General features: G+C 38.7%; 2 protein-coding genes across 2 annotated transcripts in view; both read right to left on the reverse strand.

The window, feature by feature from the left end:
• The window catches only part of ABCF1 (ATP binding cassette subfamily F member 1), an 18,708-nt gene extending 9,115 nt beyond the window's left edge, over positions 1–9,593 (reverse strand). The window contains 4 exon segments of the mRNA XM_062512263.1: positions 3,312–3,350; positions 4,999–5,105; positions 7,063–7,171; positions 8,266–9,593. Coding sequence (XP_062368247.1) covers positions 3,312–3,350; positions 4,999–5,105; positions 7,063–7,171; positions 8,266–8,334 — 324 coding nt within the window. The 5' untranslated portion in view covers positions 8,335–9,593.
• On the reverse strand, positions 8,720–19,648 carry POLR1H (RNA polymerase I subunit H). The gene is made up of 5 exons (XM_062512310.1): positions 19,518–19,648; positions 18,480–18,611; positions 13,579–13,679; positions 11,370–11,479; positions 8,720–8,818 (listed from the first exon to the last, which is right to left on the reverse strand). Exons 2-5 carry the CDS (start codon positions 18,607–18,609, stop codon positions 8,794–8,796), a joined length of 366 nt encoding a protein of 121 aa, XP_062368294.1. The 5' UTR covers positions 18,610–18,611; positions 19,518–19,648; the 3' UTR covers positions 8,720–8,793.
• Positions 19,649–19,894: the final 246 nt, after the last annotated feature.

Below are 19,894 nucleotides of genomic sequence, written 5' to 3' on the forward strand. Positions count from 1 at the left end.
GGGAATGAATTTGGGGAATTAATTTGGAGGGATTTTGGGGGAAATTTCGGGTGAACTTTGGGGGGATTTGGGGGTGAATTTTGGGGATTCTAGGGAATGAATTTGGGAGGATTTTGGGAGGAATTTTGGGGGGATTTGGGGAGGAATTTTGGGAGGATTTTGGGAATGAATTTGGGAGAATTTTTGGGGAGGATTTTGGGGTGAATTTGGGGTGATTTCGGGGATTTTTTTTTGGGCTGAATTTCTGGGATTTTTGGGGTGAATTTCGGGGATTTTTGGGATGAATTTGGGGATTCGTGGGGGTGAATTTCGGGGATTTTTGGGATGAATTTGGGGGGATTTTTGGGATGAATTTTGGGGTTTTTTTTGAATTTAATTTCTGGGATTTTTTGGGGTGAATTTCTGGGATTTTTGGGATGAATTTGGGATTCGTGGGGGTGAATTTCGGGGATTTTTGGGATGAATTTGGGGGGTTTTTTGAATTTAATTTCTGGGATTTTTGGGGTGAATTTCGGGGATTTTTGGGATGAATTTCGGGGGTTTTTTTTGAATTTCTGGAATTTATTGGGGTGAATTTCTGGGATATTTTTGGGGGTGAATTTCGGGGATTTTTGGGGGTGAATTTGGGGGGATTTTTGGGATGAATTTTGGGGGTTTTTTTGAATTTAATTTCTGGGATTTTTTGGGGTGAATTTCTGGGATTTTTGGGATGATTTCGGGGTTTTTTTGAATTTAATTTCTGGAATTTTTGGGGTGAATTTCGGGGATTTTTGGGATGAATTTGGGGATTTTTGGGGTGAATTTCGGGGATTTTTGGGGGTGAATTTGGGGGGATTTTTGGGATGAATTTTGGGGATTTTTGGGGGGTGAATTTCGGGGATTTTTTTTGGGGTGTCCCCCACCCCTCACCTGCCGTGGCCACCTGCCCCTCCCCCCCGGGGTTGCCACCACGCCCATCACGTGACCCCGCCCGGCCCGGTGACATTTTTGGGAGGTGACGTTTTTGTTTTGATGCCACCCGGGCCCCTCCCCCCCGCCAAAAAAAAAAAAAAAAAATTTTGGGTTTTATTTTTATTTTTTTATTTTTTTCGTGTCACAAAAAGATTTCGGGGATTTTTTTTGGTTTTTTTTTGTTTTTTGGGGGGGTGGGGGTCCCCTCCAAAAAAAAAAATCCCAAAATTTGGGGATTTAATTTAAAGAAAATTTGTTTGGTTTTTTTTTTTTTTTTTTTAAGTTCCTCCCAGAAATTTGGAGATTTAATTTAAAAATAAAATTGGGGATTTTTTTGTTTTGTTTTGTTTTTTCTGTTCTCCCTCCCCCCAGTTGTTTTTTTTTTTTTTATTATTATTTTTTTTTTTCTTTTCCCCTCCAAAAAATTTGGGGATTGAATTAAAAAAAAAAAAAATTGGGGATTTTTGTTTTGGGGATTTAATTAAAAAAAAAAAAATTTGGGGGATTTTTGTTTTGGGGATTTAATTAAAAAAAAAATTGGGGATTTTTGTTTGGGGATTTAACTTAAAAAAAAAATTTTGGGGATTTTGTTTTGGGGATTTAACTTAAAAAAAAAAATTGGGGATTTTTGTTTTGGGGATTTAATTAAAAAAAATTTTGGGGATTTTTGTTTTGGGGATTTAACTTAAAAAAAAAAATTTGGGGATTTTTATTTTGGGCATTTAATTAAAAAAAAAAATTAGGAGATTTTTATTTTGGGATTAAATTTTTGAAAATTTTAGGAATTTCACTTTTTTTGGAGATTTATATTTTTTAAAAAAATGTGGATTCTTATTTTTTTTTTTAGGGGGGGAGAATTAAATTTGTAAAAATTCGGGGGATTTTAATTTTTGGGGTTTAATTAAAAAAAAAAAAATTGTGGAGTTTTTATTTTTTTTTTTTTTGGGTGGGGGGAGGGAAATATTAATTAAAAAAAAAAATTCGGGGGATTTTAATTTCGGGGATTTAATTTTTAAAAATGTTGCGGATTTATTTTTAAATAATTTTTTTTTTTTTTTTTTTTTTTTTTTTTTTGTCCCGTTCCCCTCCCCCCGCAGCCTCGGGGCCAAACTTCGAGCGGACGCCGCCCCTCCCCCACCCCGGCGGGACCCTCCCCCCTCCCCCACCCCCAAATAAACCCCTCCCCCACCCCAAAAATTTCACCTCCGAGTCCCAGGTGTGACACCTTTAATGTCCCTTTTTTTGGGGGGGGGGAGGGGAGGGGTGATTTGGGGGAGTGGGGGAGGGGTCCTGAGGGTTTTGGGGGGGGGGGGAGGGGATCCAGGTGTGCCCAGGTGTTCATTTTGGGGTCTCAGTGTCCTTTTTTGGGGTCCAGGTGTTCATTTTAGGATGTCCAGGTGTGTCCAGGTGTTCATTTTGGGATCCAGGTGTTCATTTTAGGGTATCCAGGTGTGTCCAGGTGTTCATTTTGGAATCCAGGTGTTCATTTTAGGATGTCCAGGTGTGTCCAGGTGTCATTTTTTGGATCCAGGTGTTCATTTTTGGGGTCTCAGTGTCCATTTTTGGGGTCCAGGTGTGTCCAGGTGCCATTCTTGGAGTGCCCAGGTGCACCCAGGTGTCATTTCTGGGGTTCAAATGTGATTTTTGGGATCCAGGTGTCACTTTTGGGGTGTCCAGGTGTTCACTTTTGGGATCCAGGTGTTCATTTTAGGCTGTCCAGATGTGTCCAGGTGTTCACTTTTGGGATCCAGGTGTTCATTTTAGGCTGTCCAGATGTGTCCAGGTGTTCATTTTGGAATCCAGGTGTTCATTTTAGGGTGTCCAGGTGTTCATTTTGGAATCCAGGTGTTCATTTTAGGATGTCCAGGTGTGTCCAGGTGTTCATTTTGGAATCCAGGTGTTCATTTTAGGATGTCCAGGTGTGTCCAGGTGTTCATTTTGGGATCCAGGTGTTCATTTTAGGCTGTCCAGATGTGTCCAGGTGTTCACTTTTGGGATCCAGGTGTTCATTTTAGGATGTCCAGGTGTTCATTTTGGGATCCAGGTGTTCATTTTAGGATGTCCAGGTGTGTCCAGGTGTCATTTTGGGATCCAGGTGTTCATTTTGGGATTTCAGTGCCCTTTTTTTTTTTGGGGGGGAGGGGGAGGGTCCAATCCTCAATCCCAACCAATGAAATTTGGGGAGGGGGGAGGGGCGGAATTTTTTGGGCTGAAATTCCCAAATTTTGGTCCTGAACCCCTGGAATTTGGGGCTAAAACTCCACGATTTTAGGACTAAAAAAAGAAAAAAAAAACCCCAAAATTTTGGGCTCAAACCTTGGAATTTCGGTGCTAAAATTTCCGATTTTTGGGGCTCAAACCCTGGAATTTTTTTTCTTAAATTCCTGAAATTTTTGGGGCTAAAAATTCCCAAAATTTCAGCATTAAAACCTCGGATTTTTCTTTTTTTTTTTTTTGTGTTAAACCCTGGAATTCTCCTCTCTAAAACTCCGGGAATTTTGGTGCTTAAAAATCTTGGAATTTTGGGGCTCAAACTCCGGAATTTTGGGTTCAAACTCTGCCATTTCCGGTGCTAAAATTTCGGAGTTTTGGGGCTTAAATTCCAGATTTTTTGGGCTAAAATTCCGGATTTTTTGGGCTAAGATCTCAGATTTTTTGGGCTAAAATTCCGGATTTTTTGGGCTAAGATCTCAGATTTTTTGGGCTAAAATTCCGGATTTTTTGGGCTAAGATCTCAGATTTTTGGGGCTAAAATTCCAGATTTTTTGGGCTAAAATTCCAGATTTTTTGGGCTAAAATTCCGGGTTTTTTGGGCTAAAATTCCGGATTTTTTGGGCTAAAATTCCAGATTTTTTGGGCTAAAATTCCAGATTTTTTGGGCTAAAATTCCAGGTTTTTTGGGCTAAAATTCCGGATTTTTTGGGCTAAAATTCCAGATTTTTTGGGCTAAAATTCCGGATTTTTTGGGCTAAAATTCCAGATTTTTTGGGCTAAAATCTCAGATTTTTTGGGCTAAAATTCCAGATTTTTTGGGCTAAAATTCCGGGTTTTTTAGGCTAAAATTCCAGATTTTTTGGGCTAAAATTCCGGGTTTTTTGGGCTAAAATTCCGGGTTTTTTGGGCTAAAATTCCGGATTTTTTGGGCTAAAATTCCAGATTTTTTGGGCTAAAATTCCGGATTTTTTGGGCTAAGATCTCAGATTTTTTGGGCTAAAATTCCGGGTTTTTTGGGCTAAAATTCCGGGTTTTTTGGGCTAAAATCTCAGATTTTTTGGGCTAAAATTCATGGAATTTTTGGAGCTAAAATCTTGGAATTCTGGACTCAAACCCCTGCAACTTTCAGTGCTGAACCTCCAAATTTTTTGCGGGGCCAAAACTTCCAGGATTTTCGGGTGCTCAAAATCTTGGAATTTTTTGGACCAAACCCAAACCCCCTGGAATTTTTTGAGGCTAAAAATCCTGGGAATTTCGGGCTGAAAACTCCAGAATTTTGGGGCTGAAAAAAAAATCCTGGAATTTTCCAACACTAAAACTTCCAGGATTTTCGGGTGCTCAAATCTTGGAATTTTGGGCTCAAAAATCCTGGAATTTTGGGTTAAACCCCCTGGAATTTTTTTGGAATTTTTTTTTTTTTTTTTTGAGGGGGGGGGAGGGGTGTTGGTTTTTTTTTTGGGGGGGGGAGGGGCGTAAAACCCCAAATTTTTGGCCTCGAACCCTTTTAAATTTTTTTATTTTTTCCCCAATCTGGGAATGTTCCTCCCTCTCCCCTCCCCCATCCCAGGGGTGTTTTTTTCATTTTATTTTATTTCATTTCATTTTATTTTTAATTTTTTTGTTCCCCCTCCCCTCCCCTCCCCTCCCCCCACCCCCTCAGTGCTCCATGGCCGTGGGGGGAGGGGCGGGGGTTAAAATTTGAGGCGCCTCCCCTCCCCCACTGCTCGCCCCTCCCCCACCCCGGCGGGCCCGGCTCTTTTTGTGGCCACGGACGCAGTGGAGGTGGCCACAGCTCCCCTCCCCCACCCCGGGACGCGCCCCTCCCCCCCCGGCCTCTTCCTCCTCCTCCTCCTCCTCCTCCTCCTCCTCCTCCTCTTCCTCCTCCTCGCTCTCCGAGGAGCTCTCCCCGAACGCCCGCGGCTTCTCGTAGATGCAGCAGCCTGGGGGAGAATTTGGGGAAATTTTTTGGGAATTTTGGGAGAGAATTTGGGGAAATTTTGGGAGAAAAGGGGATTTTTGGGGGGGGTTTTGGGGGCGTTTTGCGGGATTTTGGGGTGGGGGAGGTGGGGGAATTTCGAGGGGGATTTTGGGGGGATTTGGGAGGGATTTGGGGGGATTTGGGGAGGATTTGGGGGGATTTGGGGGGGATTTGGGGGGATTTGGGGGGGATTTGGGGGGATTTGGGGGGATTTGGGGGGATTTGGGGGATTTGGGGAGGATTTGGGGGGGATTTGGGGGGGATTTGGGGGGGATTTGGGGGGGATTTGGGGGGGATTTGGGGGGATTTGGGGGATTTGGGGAGGATTTGGGGGGGATTTGGGGGGGTTTGGGGAGGATTTGGGGGATTTGGGGGGGATTTGGGAGGATTTGGGGGGATTTGGGGGGGATTTGGGGGGGATTTGGGGGATTTGGGGGGATTTGGGGGGGATTTGGGGGGGATTTGGGGGGATTTGGGGAGGATTTGGGGGATTTGGGGGGGATTTGGGGAGGATTTGGGGGGGATTTGGGGGGGATTTGGGAGGATTTGGGGGGATTTGGGGGGGATTTGGGGGGGATTTGGGGGGATTTGGGGGGGATTTGGGGGGGATTTGGGATAATTTTCAGGAATTTTGGGAGGATTTTGGGAATTTTGGGAGGATTTTGGGAATTTTGGCAGCAGATACAGAGAAATCTGGGGTCCCTTGGAGTGATTTTGGGGGCAGTTTTGGGGAATTTTAGGGTCCCCAAGAAGATTTGGGGGGAATTTGGGGTTCCCAGGATGTTTGTGAGGATTTGAGGGAATTTTGGGGTAAATTTGAGCCATTTTGGGCCGTTTTACCAAAAACCCAAGAACACTTCAGGAAATTTGGGGATAATTTGGGATAATTTTGGGATAATTTGGGGATAATTTGGGGATGATTTTGGGATAATTTTGGGACATTTTGGGGTAAATTTGAGCCATTTTGGGCCGTTTTACCAAAAACCCAAGAACACTTCAGGAAATTTTGGGATAATTTGGGATAATTTGGGGATAATTTGGGATAATTTGGGATAATTTTGGGGATAATTTTGGGATGATTTTGGGATAATTTTGGGATAATTTTGGGGTAAATTTGAGCCATTTTGGGCCGTTTTACCAAAACCCAAGAACACTTCAGGAAATTTGGGGATAATTTGGGGATAATTTGGGATAATTTTGGGATGATTTGGGGATAATTTTGGGATAATTTGGGGATAATTTTGGGATGATTTTGGGATGATTTGGGGATAACTTTGGGATGATTTTGGGATAATTTTGGGACATTTTGGGGTAAATTTGAGCCATTTTGGGCCCTTTTACCAAAACCCAAGAACACTTCAGGAAATTTGGGGATAATTTGGGATAATTTTGGGATGATTTTGGGATGATTTTGGGATGATTTGGGGATAATTTGGGGATGATTTTGGGATAATTTTGGGATGATTTTGGGATAATTTTGGGACATTTTGGGTTAAATTTGAGCCATTTTGGGCTGTTTTACCAAAACCCAAGAACACTTCAGGAAATTTCGGGATAATTTGGGGATAATTTGGGATAATTTTGGGGATAATTTGGGGATGATTTTGGGATAATTTTGGGACATTTTGGGGTAAATTTGAGCCATTTTGGGCCGTTTTACCAAAACCCAAGAACACTTCAGGAAATTTTGGGATAATTTGGGATAATTTTGGGATAATTTTGGGACAATTTGGGCACTGACATTTGGAGGATCTCCTGCCCAGGTGCTCACCCAGGGACACTTTGGGGTAAATCTGGGACATTTTGGGGTAAATTTGAGCCATTTTGGGCGGTTTTACCAAAACCCAAGAACACTTCAGGAAATTTGGGGATAATTTGGGATAATTTTAGGATAATTTTGGGATAATTTGGGCACTGACATTTGGAGGATCTCCTGCCCAGGTGCTCGTTGTCCACCGTGTCACTCGACCACTCGACCTTCTTGTCCGGCTTCCTCTTCCTCAGCTTCAGCGTCAGGCTGCGGTTCTCCTGGGAGGGGTCACTCGGGGTCACTCGGGGTCACTCGGGGTCACTCAGGGGTCACTCGGGGTCACTCGGGGTCACTCGGGGGTCACTCGGGGTCACTCGGGGGTCACTCGGGGTCACTCGGGGTCACTCAGGGGTCACTCGGGGTCACTCGGGGTCAGTCTGGGTCACTCGGGGTCACTCGGGGGTCACTCAGGGGTCACTCGGGGTCACTCGGGGTCAGTCTGGGTCACTCAGGGGTCACTCGGGGTCACTCGGGGTCACTCAGGGTCACTCGGGGTCACTCGGGGTCACTCAGGGGTCACTCAGGGGTCACTCGGGGTCACTCGGGGGTCACTCAGGGTCACTCAGGGGTCACTCGGGGGTCACTCAGGGTCACTCAGGGTCACTCAGGGGTCCCCAATGGTGACTCGGGGTCACTCAGGGTCACTTTTTGTCCCCCAGTGGTCACTGGGGACATCCAGGGACTGTTCCCGGTACCCAACCCCCACTCCCAGTATCCCCAATCCATTCCCAGTACCCAACCCCCACTCCCAGTATCCCCAATCCATTCCCGGTACCCCACCCCCCATTCCCAGTATCCTAAATCTATTCCCAGTACCCAACCCCCATTCCCAGCATCCCTAATCCATTCCCAGTACCCCACCCCCACTCCCAGTATCCCCAATCCATTCCCAGTACCCAACCCCCACTCCCAGTATCCCCAATCCATTCCCGGTACCCAAGCCCCACTCCCAGTATCCTAAATCTATTCCCAGTACCCAACCCCCATTCCCAGTACCCAACCCCCATTCCCAGCATCCCTAATCCATTCCCAGTAGCCCATTCCCCATTCCCAGTACCCAACCCCCATTCCCAGTATCCCTAATCCATTCCCAGTATCCCACCCTCCATTCCCAGTACCCAACCCCCATTCCCAGTATCCCAAATCCATTCCCAGTAGCCCATTCCACATTCCCAATACCCAACCCCCACTCCAAGTACCCCCAATCCATTTCCGGTACCCCACCCCCCATTCCCAGTATCCTAAATCCATTCCCAGTATCCAACCCCCATTCCCAGTATCCTCCCCCCCCCCCCCCCTCCGCGGCCCTCACCGGTTCAACGGTTCCGCTCTCGGTGACGGTGGCGGTGCCGCATCCGCCGCTGTCCGCGGCCTCCGCCATGGCCCCGGGGCGGGGCTCCCGTTACTGGGAGGGGAAGGTCCCGTTACTGGGATGAGGAGGGGGCGGAACTGGGAAAGGCCGGGCCTCTCTGGCCACCGCCCCCGGTGCAGCACCCGACACCGCCCCCACTTCCGGCGTGCGCCAAACGCGCCCCCACTTCCGGTAGGTCCGGCAATAAACCCGCTCCCCCTCTACGTGCGTGAGCGTTTAGTTCCCGCACTTCCGGTCGTACTGAGATGCGCGGGCACTTCCGGCCGTGCGGAGAGGGGGATTGTGGGAAGGGTACGGAGGGCTGGAGGGGACAATTCAGGGCTGGAGTAATGAGGGGAAGGATTTGGGGTCAAATTTTGGGGTTCCAAAAAAAAAAAACCCAAAATTGTCCCAAATTGAGGAGAGGTCGCTTTTATTTCTCTTCCGGTACCGAAAGGGGTCCCAAAAAAATGAGGAAATTTTGGAATTTTAGGAATCTTCCTTCTCCTGAAACCTGTGGGGAAAAGGAAGGGAAGGGTTGGGGAAAAGTCCGGGATTTTGGGGGAAATTTGGGGACTTTTGGGGGAAATTCTGGAGTTTTCTTTTTTTTTGGGGGGGTAATTTTGGGGTTATTTTGAGGGATAATTTGGGGATATTTTGGGGATACCCTGGAGAGATTTTGGGGTTATTTTAGGGAATTTTGGGGATACTTTGGGGCTGTTTTTCGGGATATTTTAGGGATGTTTTAGGGAATTTTATGGCTATTTTTTGGCTATTTTGGGGTTATTTTTTGGCTATTTTTTGGGCTATTTTATGGCTATTTTTTGGGAATTTTTTGGGAATTTTTTTGGCTATTTTGGGGCTATTTTTGGGAATTTTTTGGCTTTTTTTGGCTATTTATGGCTATTTTTTGGCTGGTTTTGGGCTATTTTATGGCAATTTTTTGGCAATTTTTATGGCTAATTTTTGGCAATTTTTTGCTATTTTATGGCTATTTTTAGGGCTATTTTTGGGCTATTTTTGGGAATTTTTTGGCTATTTTGGGGCTATTTTTGGGAATTTTTTGCCTATTTTTTGTCTATTTTTTGCTATTTTTTAATCTATTTTTTGTCTATTTTTTATCTATTTTTTGCTATTTCTTTGTCTATTTTTAATCTATTTTTTGCCTATTTTTTCCTCTATTTTTTGTCTATTTTTTGCTATTTTTGTCTATTTTTCTCAATTTTTTCTCTATTCTTTGCTGTTTTTCTCTATTTTCTATTTTTTCTCTATTTTTTTCTCTATTTTTTCTCTATTTTTTGCTATTTTTCTCTATTTTTCTCAATTTTTTCTCCATTCTTTGCTGTTTTTTCTCTATTTTTTCTCTATTTTTTCTCTATTTTTTCTCAATTTTTTCTCAATTTTTTCTCTATTTTCTCTCTATTTTTCTCTATTTTTCTCAATTTTTTCTCTATTTTTTTTACCCATTTCAAGGAGCCCACCCCGAGGGATTTTTTTTTTTTTGGGGGGCTGTTATTATTTATTATTTATTTTTTTTTTGGGGTGGGGGCTGCTGCCGTGGCTCACCTGCACCTGGTTTTTGCTGTTTTTTCTCTATTTTTTTCTCTATTCTTTCTCTATTTTTTCTCTATTTCCTCTCTATTTTTTCTCTATTCTTTGCTGTTTTTTCTCTATTTTTTCTCTATTTTTTCTCTATTCTTTCTCTATTTTTCTCTATTTTTCTCTCTAATTTCTCTCTATTTTTTCTCTATTCTTTCTATTTTTTCTCTATTTTTCTCTATTTTTTCTCTATTTTTCTCTATTTTTTCTCTATTTTTTCTCTATTTTTTTCTATTTCTCTCTATTTTCTCTCTATTTTTTCTCTATTTTTTCTCTATTTTTTTCTCTATTTTTTCTCTATTTTTCTCAATTTTTTCTCTATTCTTTGCTATTTTTTCTCTATTTTTTCTCTATTTTTTCTCTATTCTTTGCTATTTTTTCTCTATTTTCTCTCTATTCTTTCTCTATTCTTTCTCTATTTTTTCTCTATTTTCCTCTATTTTCTCTCTATTTTCTCTCTATTTTCTCTCTATTTTTTCTCTATTTCTCTCTATTTTTTCTCTATTTTCTCTCTATTTTTTCTCTATTTTCTCTCTATTCTTTCTCTAATTTCTCTCTATTTTTCTCAATTTTTTCTCTATTTTTTTTACCCATTTCAAGGAGCCCACCCCGAGGGATTTTTTTTTTTTTGGGGGGGCTGTTATTTTTTATTATTAATTTTTTTTTTGGGGTGGGGGCTGCTGCCGTGGCTCACCTGCACCTGGTTTTTGCTGTTTTTTCTCTATTTTTTTCTCTATTCTTTCTCTATTTTTTCTCTATTTCCTCTCTATTTTTTCTCTATTTTTTCTCTATTCTTTGCTGTTTTTTCTCTATTTTTTCTCTATTTTTTCTCTATTCTTTCTCTATTTTTCTCTATTTTTCTCTCTAATTTCTCTCTATTTTCTCTCTATTCTTTCTCTATTCTTTCTATTTTTTCTCTATTTTTTCTCTATTTTTCTCTATTTTTTCTCTATTTTTTTCTATTTCTCTCTATTTTCTCTCTATTTTTTCTCTATTTTTTCTCTATTTTTCTCTATTTTTCTCAATTTTTTCTCTATTCTTTGCTATTCTTTCTCTATTCTTTCTCTATTTTTCTCTATTTTTTTCTCTATTCTTTCTCTAATTTCTCTCTATTTTTTCTCTATTTCTCTCTATTTTCTCTCTATTTTCTCTCTATTTTTCTCTATTCTTTCTCTATTCTTTCTCTATTTTTTCTCTATTTTCTCTCTATTTTTTCTCTATTTTTTCTCTATTTCTCTCTATTTTTTCTCTATTTTCTCTCTATTTTCTCTCTATTTTTTCTCTATTCTTTCTCTATTTTTTCTCTAATTTCTCTCTATTTTTTGCTATTTTTCTCTACATTTTCTCTATTTTTTTTACCCATTTCAAGGAGCCCACCCCGAGGGATTTTTTTTTTTTTCTGGGGGGGCTGTTATTTTTTATTTTTTATTATTTATTTTGGGGTGGGGGCTGCTGCCGTGGCTCACCTGCACCTGGGGCAGGTGTAGAACACGCTCTGGCCCTCGTCGGCCGAGCGCGTTTGGCGCGTGCGGAACCACAGCCCCTCGTGCCCACACCTGGGGCACCTGAGATCCACCTGGCCGGGGCAAAACAAAACAAAAATAGAAATAAAAAAAATAAAAATAGAAATAAAAACATAAAAATAGAAATAAAAACATAAAAATAGAAATAAAAAAGTAAAAATAGAAATATAAAAATAAAAATATAAAAAAAAATAAAAATAAAAAAAATAAAAATAAAAAATAAAGAAATATAGAAAATAAAAATAAAAAAAATAGAAATAAAAATAAAAATAATAATAAAAATAAAAATAAAAAATAATAATAAAAAATAAAAATAAAAAATAAAGATATAAAAATAAAACTAGAAATAAAAATAAAAATAAAAAAATAAAAAGTAAAAATTAAAATAAAAGTAAAAATAAAAATAAAAAAAATAAAAATAAAAATAAAAGTAAAAATAAAAATAACAGCAGCAAAATAAAAACAGCCCAAAAAAAAAAAAAAAAAAAAAGAAAAAAAAACAAAAAACAAAAAAAACAAACAAAACCAAAAAAACCAAAAAAAACCCCACAAAAACCCCACAAAAAAACCCCCAACCAAAAATCAACAAAAAACAAAACAAAAACCCAAAAAATAACAAAAATCCCACAAAACAAACCCAAAAATTCCCCCGTAAATTCCCCAAAATTCCTCCCAAAAATTCCCCCCAAAAATTCCCCCAAATTCCCAAAAATTCCCCAAAATTCCCCCCAAAAATTGCCCAAAATTCCCCCAAAAATTCCCCAAAATTCCCCCCAAAAATTCCCCAAAAATGCCCCAAAATTCCCCCAAAAATTCCCCAAAAATGCCCCAAATTTCCCCCCAAAAATTCCCCAAAATTCCCCCAAAAATGCCCCAAAATTCCCCCCGAAATTCCCCAAAAATTCCCCAATTTTCCCCCCAAAAATTCCCCAAATTCCCCCCAAAAATTCCCCAAAATTCCCCCAAAAATTCCCCAAAATTCCCCCAAAAATTCCCCCCAAAATTCCCCCCGAAATTCCCCAAAATTCCCCCAAAAATGCCCCAAAATTCCCCCCAAAATTCCCCCAAAAATGCCCCAAATTTCCCCCCAAAAATTCCCCAAAATTCCCCCAAAAATGCCCCAAAATTCCCCCCGAAATTCCCCAAAAATTCCCCAATTTTCCCCCCAAAAATTCCCCAAATTTCCCCCCAAAAATTCCCCAAAATTCCCCCAAAAATTCCCCAAAATTCCCCCAAAAATTCCATTTTTCCACCCAGAAATTTTCCCAAATTCCATTTTCAGACCCAAAAAATTCCCCAAATTTTTCATTTTTCCACCCAAAAAAAAATTCCCCAAAAAATTCCATTTTTCCATCCAAAAATTCCCCAATTTCCAGCAGCTCCCCCCAAAAAATTTCCCATTTTTCCCTCCCCATTCCCGTGGGGGTTTTTTTGGGAATTTTTGGGGAATTTTTGGGAATTTTGGGGGATTTTTTGGGGAAATTTTAGGGGAATTTTCGGGGATTTTTTTGGGAATTTTTGGGGGAACTTTTGGGAATCTTTTGGGGAATTTCAGGGAATTTTTTTGGGAATATTTTGGGGAATTTTTGGCGATTTTTTGGGGAATTTTTTGGGAATTTTTCGGAATTTTAATGGGAAATTTTGGGGGAATTTTTGGCATTTTTGGGGGGAGAATTTTTGGGGATTTTTCAGAATTTTATGGGAATTTTTGGGGAATTTTGAGGGAATTTTTTGGGAATATTTGGGGAAATTTTTGAGGAATTCTGGGAGAATTTTCGCGGAATTTTTGGGAAATTTTTGGGGGAATTTTGGGGAATTTTTTGGGAATATTTGGGGGAATTTTTTGGGGGATTTTTGGGGGAATTTTTTTGGAGTTTTCGGGGAATCCTGGGGGAATTTTTGGGGAAATTTCCGGGAATATTTGGTGGAATTTTTGAGGAATTCTGGGGGATTTTGGGGGGAATTTTGGGGAAATTTTGGGGGAATTTTGGGGGAATTTTTCGGGTGAAATTTTTTTTTCGGGGGGGGGGGGAGGGGGGGATTTTTTAGGGGTAATTTTTTTTAATTTTTTTTTTTTTTTTTTTTTTTGGGGGGGGGAATTCCGACCCCTTCCCCTCCCCCCCCCCCCCTACCCCCGCCCCTCCCCCCTCACCGTGGGTCCCTCCTGGGGGGAGGGGCCGCCCCCTCCCCTCCCCCACCCCAGCCCCAGCCCGTTGAACTGGAGGCGGCTCCGGACGCTCCGACCCTCGAAACCTGGGGAGGGAAAAAAAATTCCAAATAAAATTAAAAAAAAAAAGAGGAAAAAAAAAAAATTGGGGGAGGGGAAAAAAGAATTTAAAAAAAAAAAAAGGGGGGAAAAAATTGGGGGAGGGGAAAAAAAAAAATTTAAAAAAAAAAAAAAGGGGGAAAAAATTGGGGGAGGGGAAAAAAAAATTCCAAACACAAAAAAAAAAAGGGAAAAAGATTGGGGGAGGGGAAAAAAAATTTAAAAAAAAAAAAGGGGAAAAAAATTGGGGGAGGGGAAAAAAATTCTAAGAACAAAAAAAAAAAAAAGGAAAAAATTGGGGGAGGGGAAAAAAATTCAAAAAAAAAAAAAAAGGGAAAAAAAATTGGGGGAGGGGGAAAAAAAATTCAAAAAACCAAAAAAAAAGGAAAACAAAATTGGGGGAGGGGAAAAAATTCTAAAAACAAAAAAAAAAAGGGAAAAAAAATTGGGGGAGGGGGAAAAAAATTCAAAAAACCAAAAAAAAAGGAAAACAAAATTGGGGGAGGGGAAAAAAATTCTAAGAACAAAAAAAAAAAGGGAAAAAGATTGGGGGAGGGGAAAAAATTCTAAAAACAAAAAAAAAAAAAAAAATTGGGGGAGGGGAAAAAAATTCCAAATAAAATTAAAAAAAAAAAAGAGGAAAAAAAAAAATTGGGGGAGGGGGAAAAAAAAAATTAAAAAAAAAAAAAAAGGGGGAAAAAATTGGGGGAGGGGGGAAAAAAAATTCCAAACACAAAAAAAAAAAAGGGAAAAAGATTGGGGGAGGGGAAAAAAAAAAAAAAAAAAAGGGGGGGGAAAAAAATTGGGGGAGGGAAAAAAAATCTAAAAACAAAAAAAAAGGGGGAAAAAAATTGGGGGAGGGGAAAAAAAAATTCCAAACACAAAAAAAAAAAGGGAAAAACTATTGGGGGAGGGGAAAAAAAAAATTGCAGAAACAAAAAAAAGAAAAAAGGAAAAAAAATTGGGGGAGGGAAAAAAAAATTCCAAAAACAAAAAAAAAAAGGGGAAAAAAAAAATTGGGGGAGGGGAAAAAAATTCCAAAAAAAAAAAAGGGAAAAAAAATTGGGGGAGGGGAAAAAAAATTCCAAAAAATAAAAAAAAAAGAAATTTGGGGAGGGGTAAAAAATTCCAAAAACAAAAAAAAAGGGAAAAAAAATATTGGGGGAGGGGGGAAAAAAAAATTGCAAAAACAAAAAAAAAAAAACAAAAAAAAAAAAAAAAAAACAGGGGAAAAAAAATTGGGGGAGGGGAAAAAAAATCCCAAAAACAAAAAAAAAAAAGGGGGGAAAAAATTGGGGGAGGGGAAAAAAAAAAATTCTAAAAACAAAAAAAAAAAAGGGAAAAAAAATTGGGGGAGGGAAAAAAAAATTGCAGAAACAAAAAAAAAGAAAAAAGGAAAAAAAATTGGGGGAGGGGAAAAAAAATTCCAAAAAATAAAAAAAGGGAAAAAGTTTGGGGGAGGGGAAAAAAAATTCCAAAAAAAAAACAAAAAAAAGGGGAAAAAAATTGGGGGAGGGGAAAAAAAATTCAAAAAACCAAAAAAAAAGGAAAACAAAATTGGGGGAGGGGAAAAAATTCTAAGAACAAAAAAAAAAAGGGAAAAAGATTGGGGGAGGGGAAAAAATTCTAAAAACAAAAAAAAAAAAAAAAAATTGGGGGAGGGGAAAAAAATTCCAAATAAAATTAAAAAAAAAAAAGAGGAAAAAAAAAAATTGGGGGAGGGGGAAAAAAAAAATTTAAAAAAAAAAAGGGGGAAAAAATTGGGGGAGGGGGAAAAAAAAATTCCAAACACAAAAAAAAAAAGGGAAAAAGATTGGGGGAGGGGAAAAAAAATTCCAAAAACAACAAAAAAAAAAAAATTTGGGGAGGGGAAAAAAATTCCAAAAACAAAAAAAAAAAGGGAAAAAAAATTGGGGGAGGGGAAAAAAAAATCCCAAAAACAAAAAAAAAAAAGGGGGGGAAAAATTGGGGGAGGGGAAAAAAAATTCTAAAAACAAAAAAAAAACAAAAAAAAAAAGGAAAAATTGGGGGAGGGGAAAAAAAAATTCCAAAAACAACAAAAAAAAAAAAAAAAAAAAAATTGGGGAATTTCCAGTGGAATTTTGGGAATTTTTCCAGGGAGTTTTTAATGGGGGTTTCTTGGAGAAGAATTTTGGGGTTTTTATTTCAATTTTTGGGGTTTTTATTTTCAATTTTTGGGGTTTTTATTTCAATTTTTGGGGTTTTTATTTTCAATTTTTGGGGATTTTTATTTTCAATTTTTGGGTTTTTATTTTCAATTTTTGGGGTTTTTATTTTCAATTTTTGGGGTTTTTATTTTCAATTTTTGGGGGTTTTTATTTTCAATTTTTGGGTTTTTATTTTCAATTTTTGGGGGTTTTTATTTTCAATTTTTGGGGTTTTTATTTTCAATTTTTAGAGTTTTTATTTTCAATTTTGGGGGTTTTTATTTTCAATTTTTGGGGGGCTTTATTTTCATTTTTTGGGGTTTTTATTTTCAATTTTTGGGGTTTTTATTTTCAATTTTTGGGGGTTTTTATTTTCAATTTTTGGGGTTTTTATTTTCAATTTTTAGAGTTTTTATTTTCAATTTTTGGGGTTTTTATTTTCATTTTTGGGGTTTTTATTTTCAATTTTTGGGGTTTTTATTTTCATTTTTGGGGTTTTTATTTTCATTTTTGGGGTTTTTATTTTCATTTTTTTGGGTTTTTATTTTCAATTTTTGGGGTTTTCATTTTCAATTTTTGGGGTTTTTATTTTCAATTTTTGGGGGTTTTTATTTTCATTTTTGGGGTTTTTATTTTCATTTTTTGGGGTTTTTATTTTCATTTTTGGGGTTTTTATTTTCAATTTTTGGGGTTTTTATTTTCATTTTTGGGGTTTTTATTTTCATTTTTTGGGGTTTTTATTTTCAATTTTTGGGGGTTTTTATTTTCATTTTTTGGGGTTTTTATTTTCATTTTTGGGGTTTTTATTTTCAATTTTTGGGGTTTTTATTTTCATTTTTGGGGTTTTTATTTTCATTTTTTGGGGTTTTTATTTTCAATTTTTGGGGGTTTTTATTTTCATTTTTTGGGGTTTTTATTTTCATTTTTGAGGTTTTTATTTTCAATTTTTGGGTTTTTATTTTCAATTTTTGGGGTTTTTATTTCAATTTTTGGGGTTTTTATTTCAATTTTTGGGGTTTTTATTTTCAATTTTTGGGGTTTTTATTTCAATTTTTGGGGTTTTTATTTTCAATTTTTGGGGTTTTTATTTTCAATTTTTGGGTTTTATTTTCAATTTTTGGGGTTTTTATTTCAATTTTTGGGGTTTTTATTTTCAATTTTTGGGGTTTTTATTTTCAATTTTTGGGGGTTTTTATTTTCATTTTTGGGGTTTTTATTTTCAATTTTTGGGGGTTTTTATTTTCATTTTTTGGGGTTTTTATTTTCATTTTTGAGGTTTTTATTTTCAATTTTTGGGTTTTTATTTTCAATTTTTGGGGTTTTTATTTTCAATTTTTGGGTTTTTATTTTCAATTTTTGGGGTTTTTATTTTCATTTTTTGGGGTTTTTATTTTCATTTTTTGGGGTTTTTATTTTCAATTTTTGGGGGTTTTTATTTTCATTTTGGGGGTTTTTTATTTTCATTTTTTGGGGTTTTTAATTTTCTTTTTTTGAAGTTTTTATTTTCTTTTTTGGGGGGTTTTTATTTTCTTTTTATGGTTTTTTTTTGTTTTTTGGGGAATTTTTATTTTCTTTGGAGGGGATTTTATTTTATTTTTTTGAAATTTTTATTTTCCTCTTTTTTTTTTGGATTTTTTTTTTTTTTTGTTTCTTGGTTTTTTTTGGCTTTTTTGGGATTTTTTTTGGGATTTGCTGTGGGTTTTTTTTTTTATTTTTTTTTATTTTATTTTTGGAGTTTTTTTGGGGATTTTTTTTTTTTTCCATAGTTTTTGCATTTTTTTTTTTTCTGGGATTTTTGGGGTTTTTTTCCGGATTTTTTGGGTTTTTTTGGGAGTTTTTGGGGTGATTTTTAGAGGATTTTTTTGGGATATTTTGATTCTTTTTCCGGGGTCTTTTTGGGGGATTTTGGGGTGATTTTTTCTGGATTTTTTTGGGTCATTTTTTGGGAGTTTTTGGGGTGATTTTTAGAGGATTTTTTTTTATATTTTGATTCTTTTACCGGGATGTTTTTGGGGGATTTTTGGGTGATTTTTAGAGGATTTTTTTTTTATATTTTGATTCTTTTTCCGGGATCTTTTTGGGGGATTTTGGGGTGATTTTTTCTGGATTTTTTGGGTCATTTTTTGGGAGTTTTTGGAGTGATTTTCAGAGGATTTTTTTTTTATATTTTGATTCTTTTTCCGGGATCTTTTTGGGGGATTTTGGGGTGATTTTTTCTGGATTTTTTTGGGTCATTTTTTGGGAGTTTTTGGGGTGATTTTTAGAGGATTTTGTTTGGGATATTTTGATTCTTTTCCCGGGATGTTTTTGGGGGATTTTTGGGTGATTTTTAGAGGATTTTTTTTTTTATATTTTGATTCTTTTTCCGGGATCTTTTTGGGGGATTTTGGTGTGATTTTTTCTGGATTTTTTTGGGTCATTTTTTGGGAGTTTTTGGGGTGATTTTTAGAGGATTTTTTGGGGATATTTTGATTCGTTTCCCGGGATCTTTTTGGGGGATTTTTTCCAGATTTTTTGGGGGGTTTTTTGGCGATTTTTTCCGGGATTTTTTCCGGAGGTTTTTTTGGGTTTTTTTTTTTTTTTTTTGGATTTTTGGGGTTTTTTTTGCCCTCCCCAAACCTGAGCACTGGAGGCAGAAGGAGCAGCGGGGGCAGCAGATGGAGCTGGGGGGGCCGGGCCGGGGCAGGACCGAGCCACACTCGGGACAAAATTCCAGCCTGGAATGGAACCGGGACTGGGGGAACTCCATGCCTGAAGTGGTGGGGAACAAAGGGTTAAAAAAAAAAAAAAAATCCACTCCAAATTTACCCCAAAAAAACCCACCAAATCCCAATAATACCCCGCCCAAAAAAAAAAAAAAAAAAAACAAAAAAAAACCCACCCCAAAATACGCCCCCCCCTCCAAAAATAAGCCACAAACCAACTCGAATTTGTCCCAAAACACCTCCCAAAAAACCAAAATTCCCCACAAAAAATGAACTCCAAATTTTTGCCCAAAATACCCCACAAAAAAATCTAAACTACGCTTCCAAAATCGACTCCAAATTTAACCCCCAAACCCCCCCCCTCCACAAATAAAAAACAAAACCAAAAAAAGCCCCACAAAAATGAAGTCCAAATTTACCTCAAAACCGTCTCAAAAACCCCCAATATCCCCCCAAAAAAGTCCCCAAAACCCCAAAATATTTCAAAAAACAACTCCAAATTTACCTCAACCCCCACAAGAAATCCAAAATCCCCCCCAAAAAAAGAAAAAGCAACACAAAACCCCCAAACTCCACGCCCAAAAACCCCCCCAAAACTCCACTAACACCCCCCAAAATAAACTCCAAATTTTCCTCAAAATTCCCCCCCAAAACAATCCCAAAATCTCCCCCAAAAAACTCCAAATTTACCCCGAAGTCACCTCAAAACTCCCTCACCTCCCCCCCAAAAAACCCCAAATCCCCCCCAAAAAATCCCCAATTCCGCCTCCCCAAACCCTCCCAAAACCCCGAATTCACCCCAGAACTCCCCCGTGCCTCAAGCCCCCCGAATCTCTCCCCGAATTCCCCAAATCCGACCCCTCCCAACTTCCCCACCCCCCCCTTCCCCTCACCCCGTTAAAAAAAAAACCAAAAAAACCCCAAAAATCGCCCAAATCTGCCCCTCCCCCACCTCCTCCCTCAGCCGCCTCAGCGCGCGCGGGAAACTCGGCGGGCCCCGCCCCTTCCTTTACGTCACTTCCGCTCTGTCGGCGCGCCGGAACTCCCCCTCCACAGCAGCCCCGTGGGAGCGCTTAATTAATCCCTAATTAATTAATTAATGAGTTAATTACGTGGAGGGGCGTGGCTTAAAGTTAGGCTGTGACTCCGCGTTGTGGGGGCGTGGTCTTCGCATATTTGCATACAGGAAGCGCCTCGGCGCGCTCTGATTGGTCGCGATGAGGTGTAGTGGGCGTGGTTTATTATCCGTTGCCATGGCGACACTTCCGGTGCGGCCAACCGGAAGTGGCGGCGCTACCGGGAGGCGCCGCCGGTACCGGGGGAAGGGGG

Source organism: Cinclus cinclus, chromosome 35 (genome assembly GCF_963662255.1).
Source record: "Cinclus cinclus chromosome 35, bCinCin1.1, whole genome shotgun sequence".
NCBI classification, from domain to species: domain Eukaryota; kingdom Metazoa; phylum Chordata; class Aves; order Passeriformes; family Cinclidae; genus Cinclus; species Cinclus cinclus.

Excerpts from the sequence above, each read along its gene's own strand:
- POLR1H (XM_062512310.1), bottom strand. The coding sequence starts at position 18,609 with ATGGAGTTCCCCCAGTCCCGGTTCCATTCCAGGCTGGAATTTTGTCCC. Across the intron at positions 11,480-13,578 it reads CCCCCCAGGAGGGACCCACG|GTGGATCTCAGGTGCCCCAG; the intron begins GTGAGGGGGGAG and ends TGCCCCGGCCAG. Across the intron at positions 8,819-11,369 it reads TACACCTGCCCCAGGTGCAG|GTTTCAGGAGAAGGAAGATT; the intron begins GTGAGCCACGGC and ends TTTTCCCCACAG.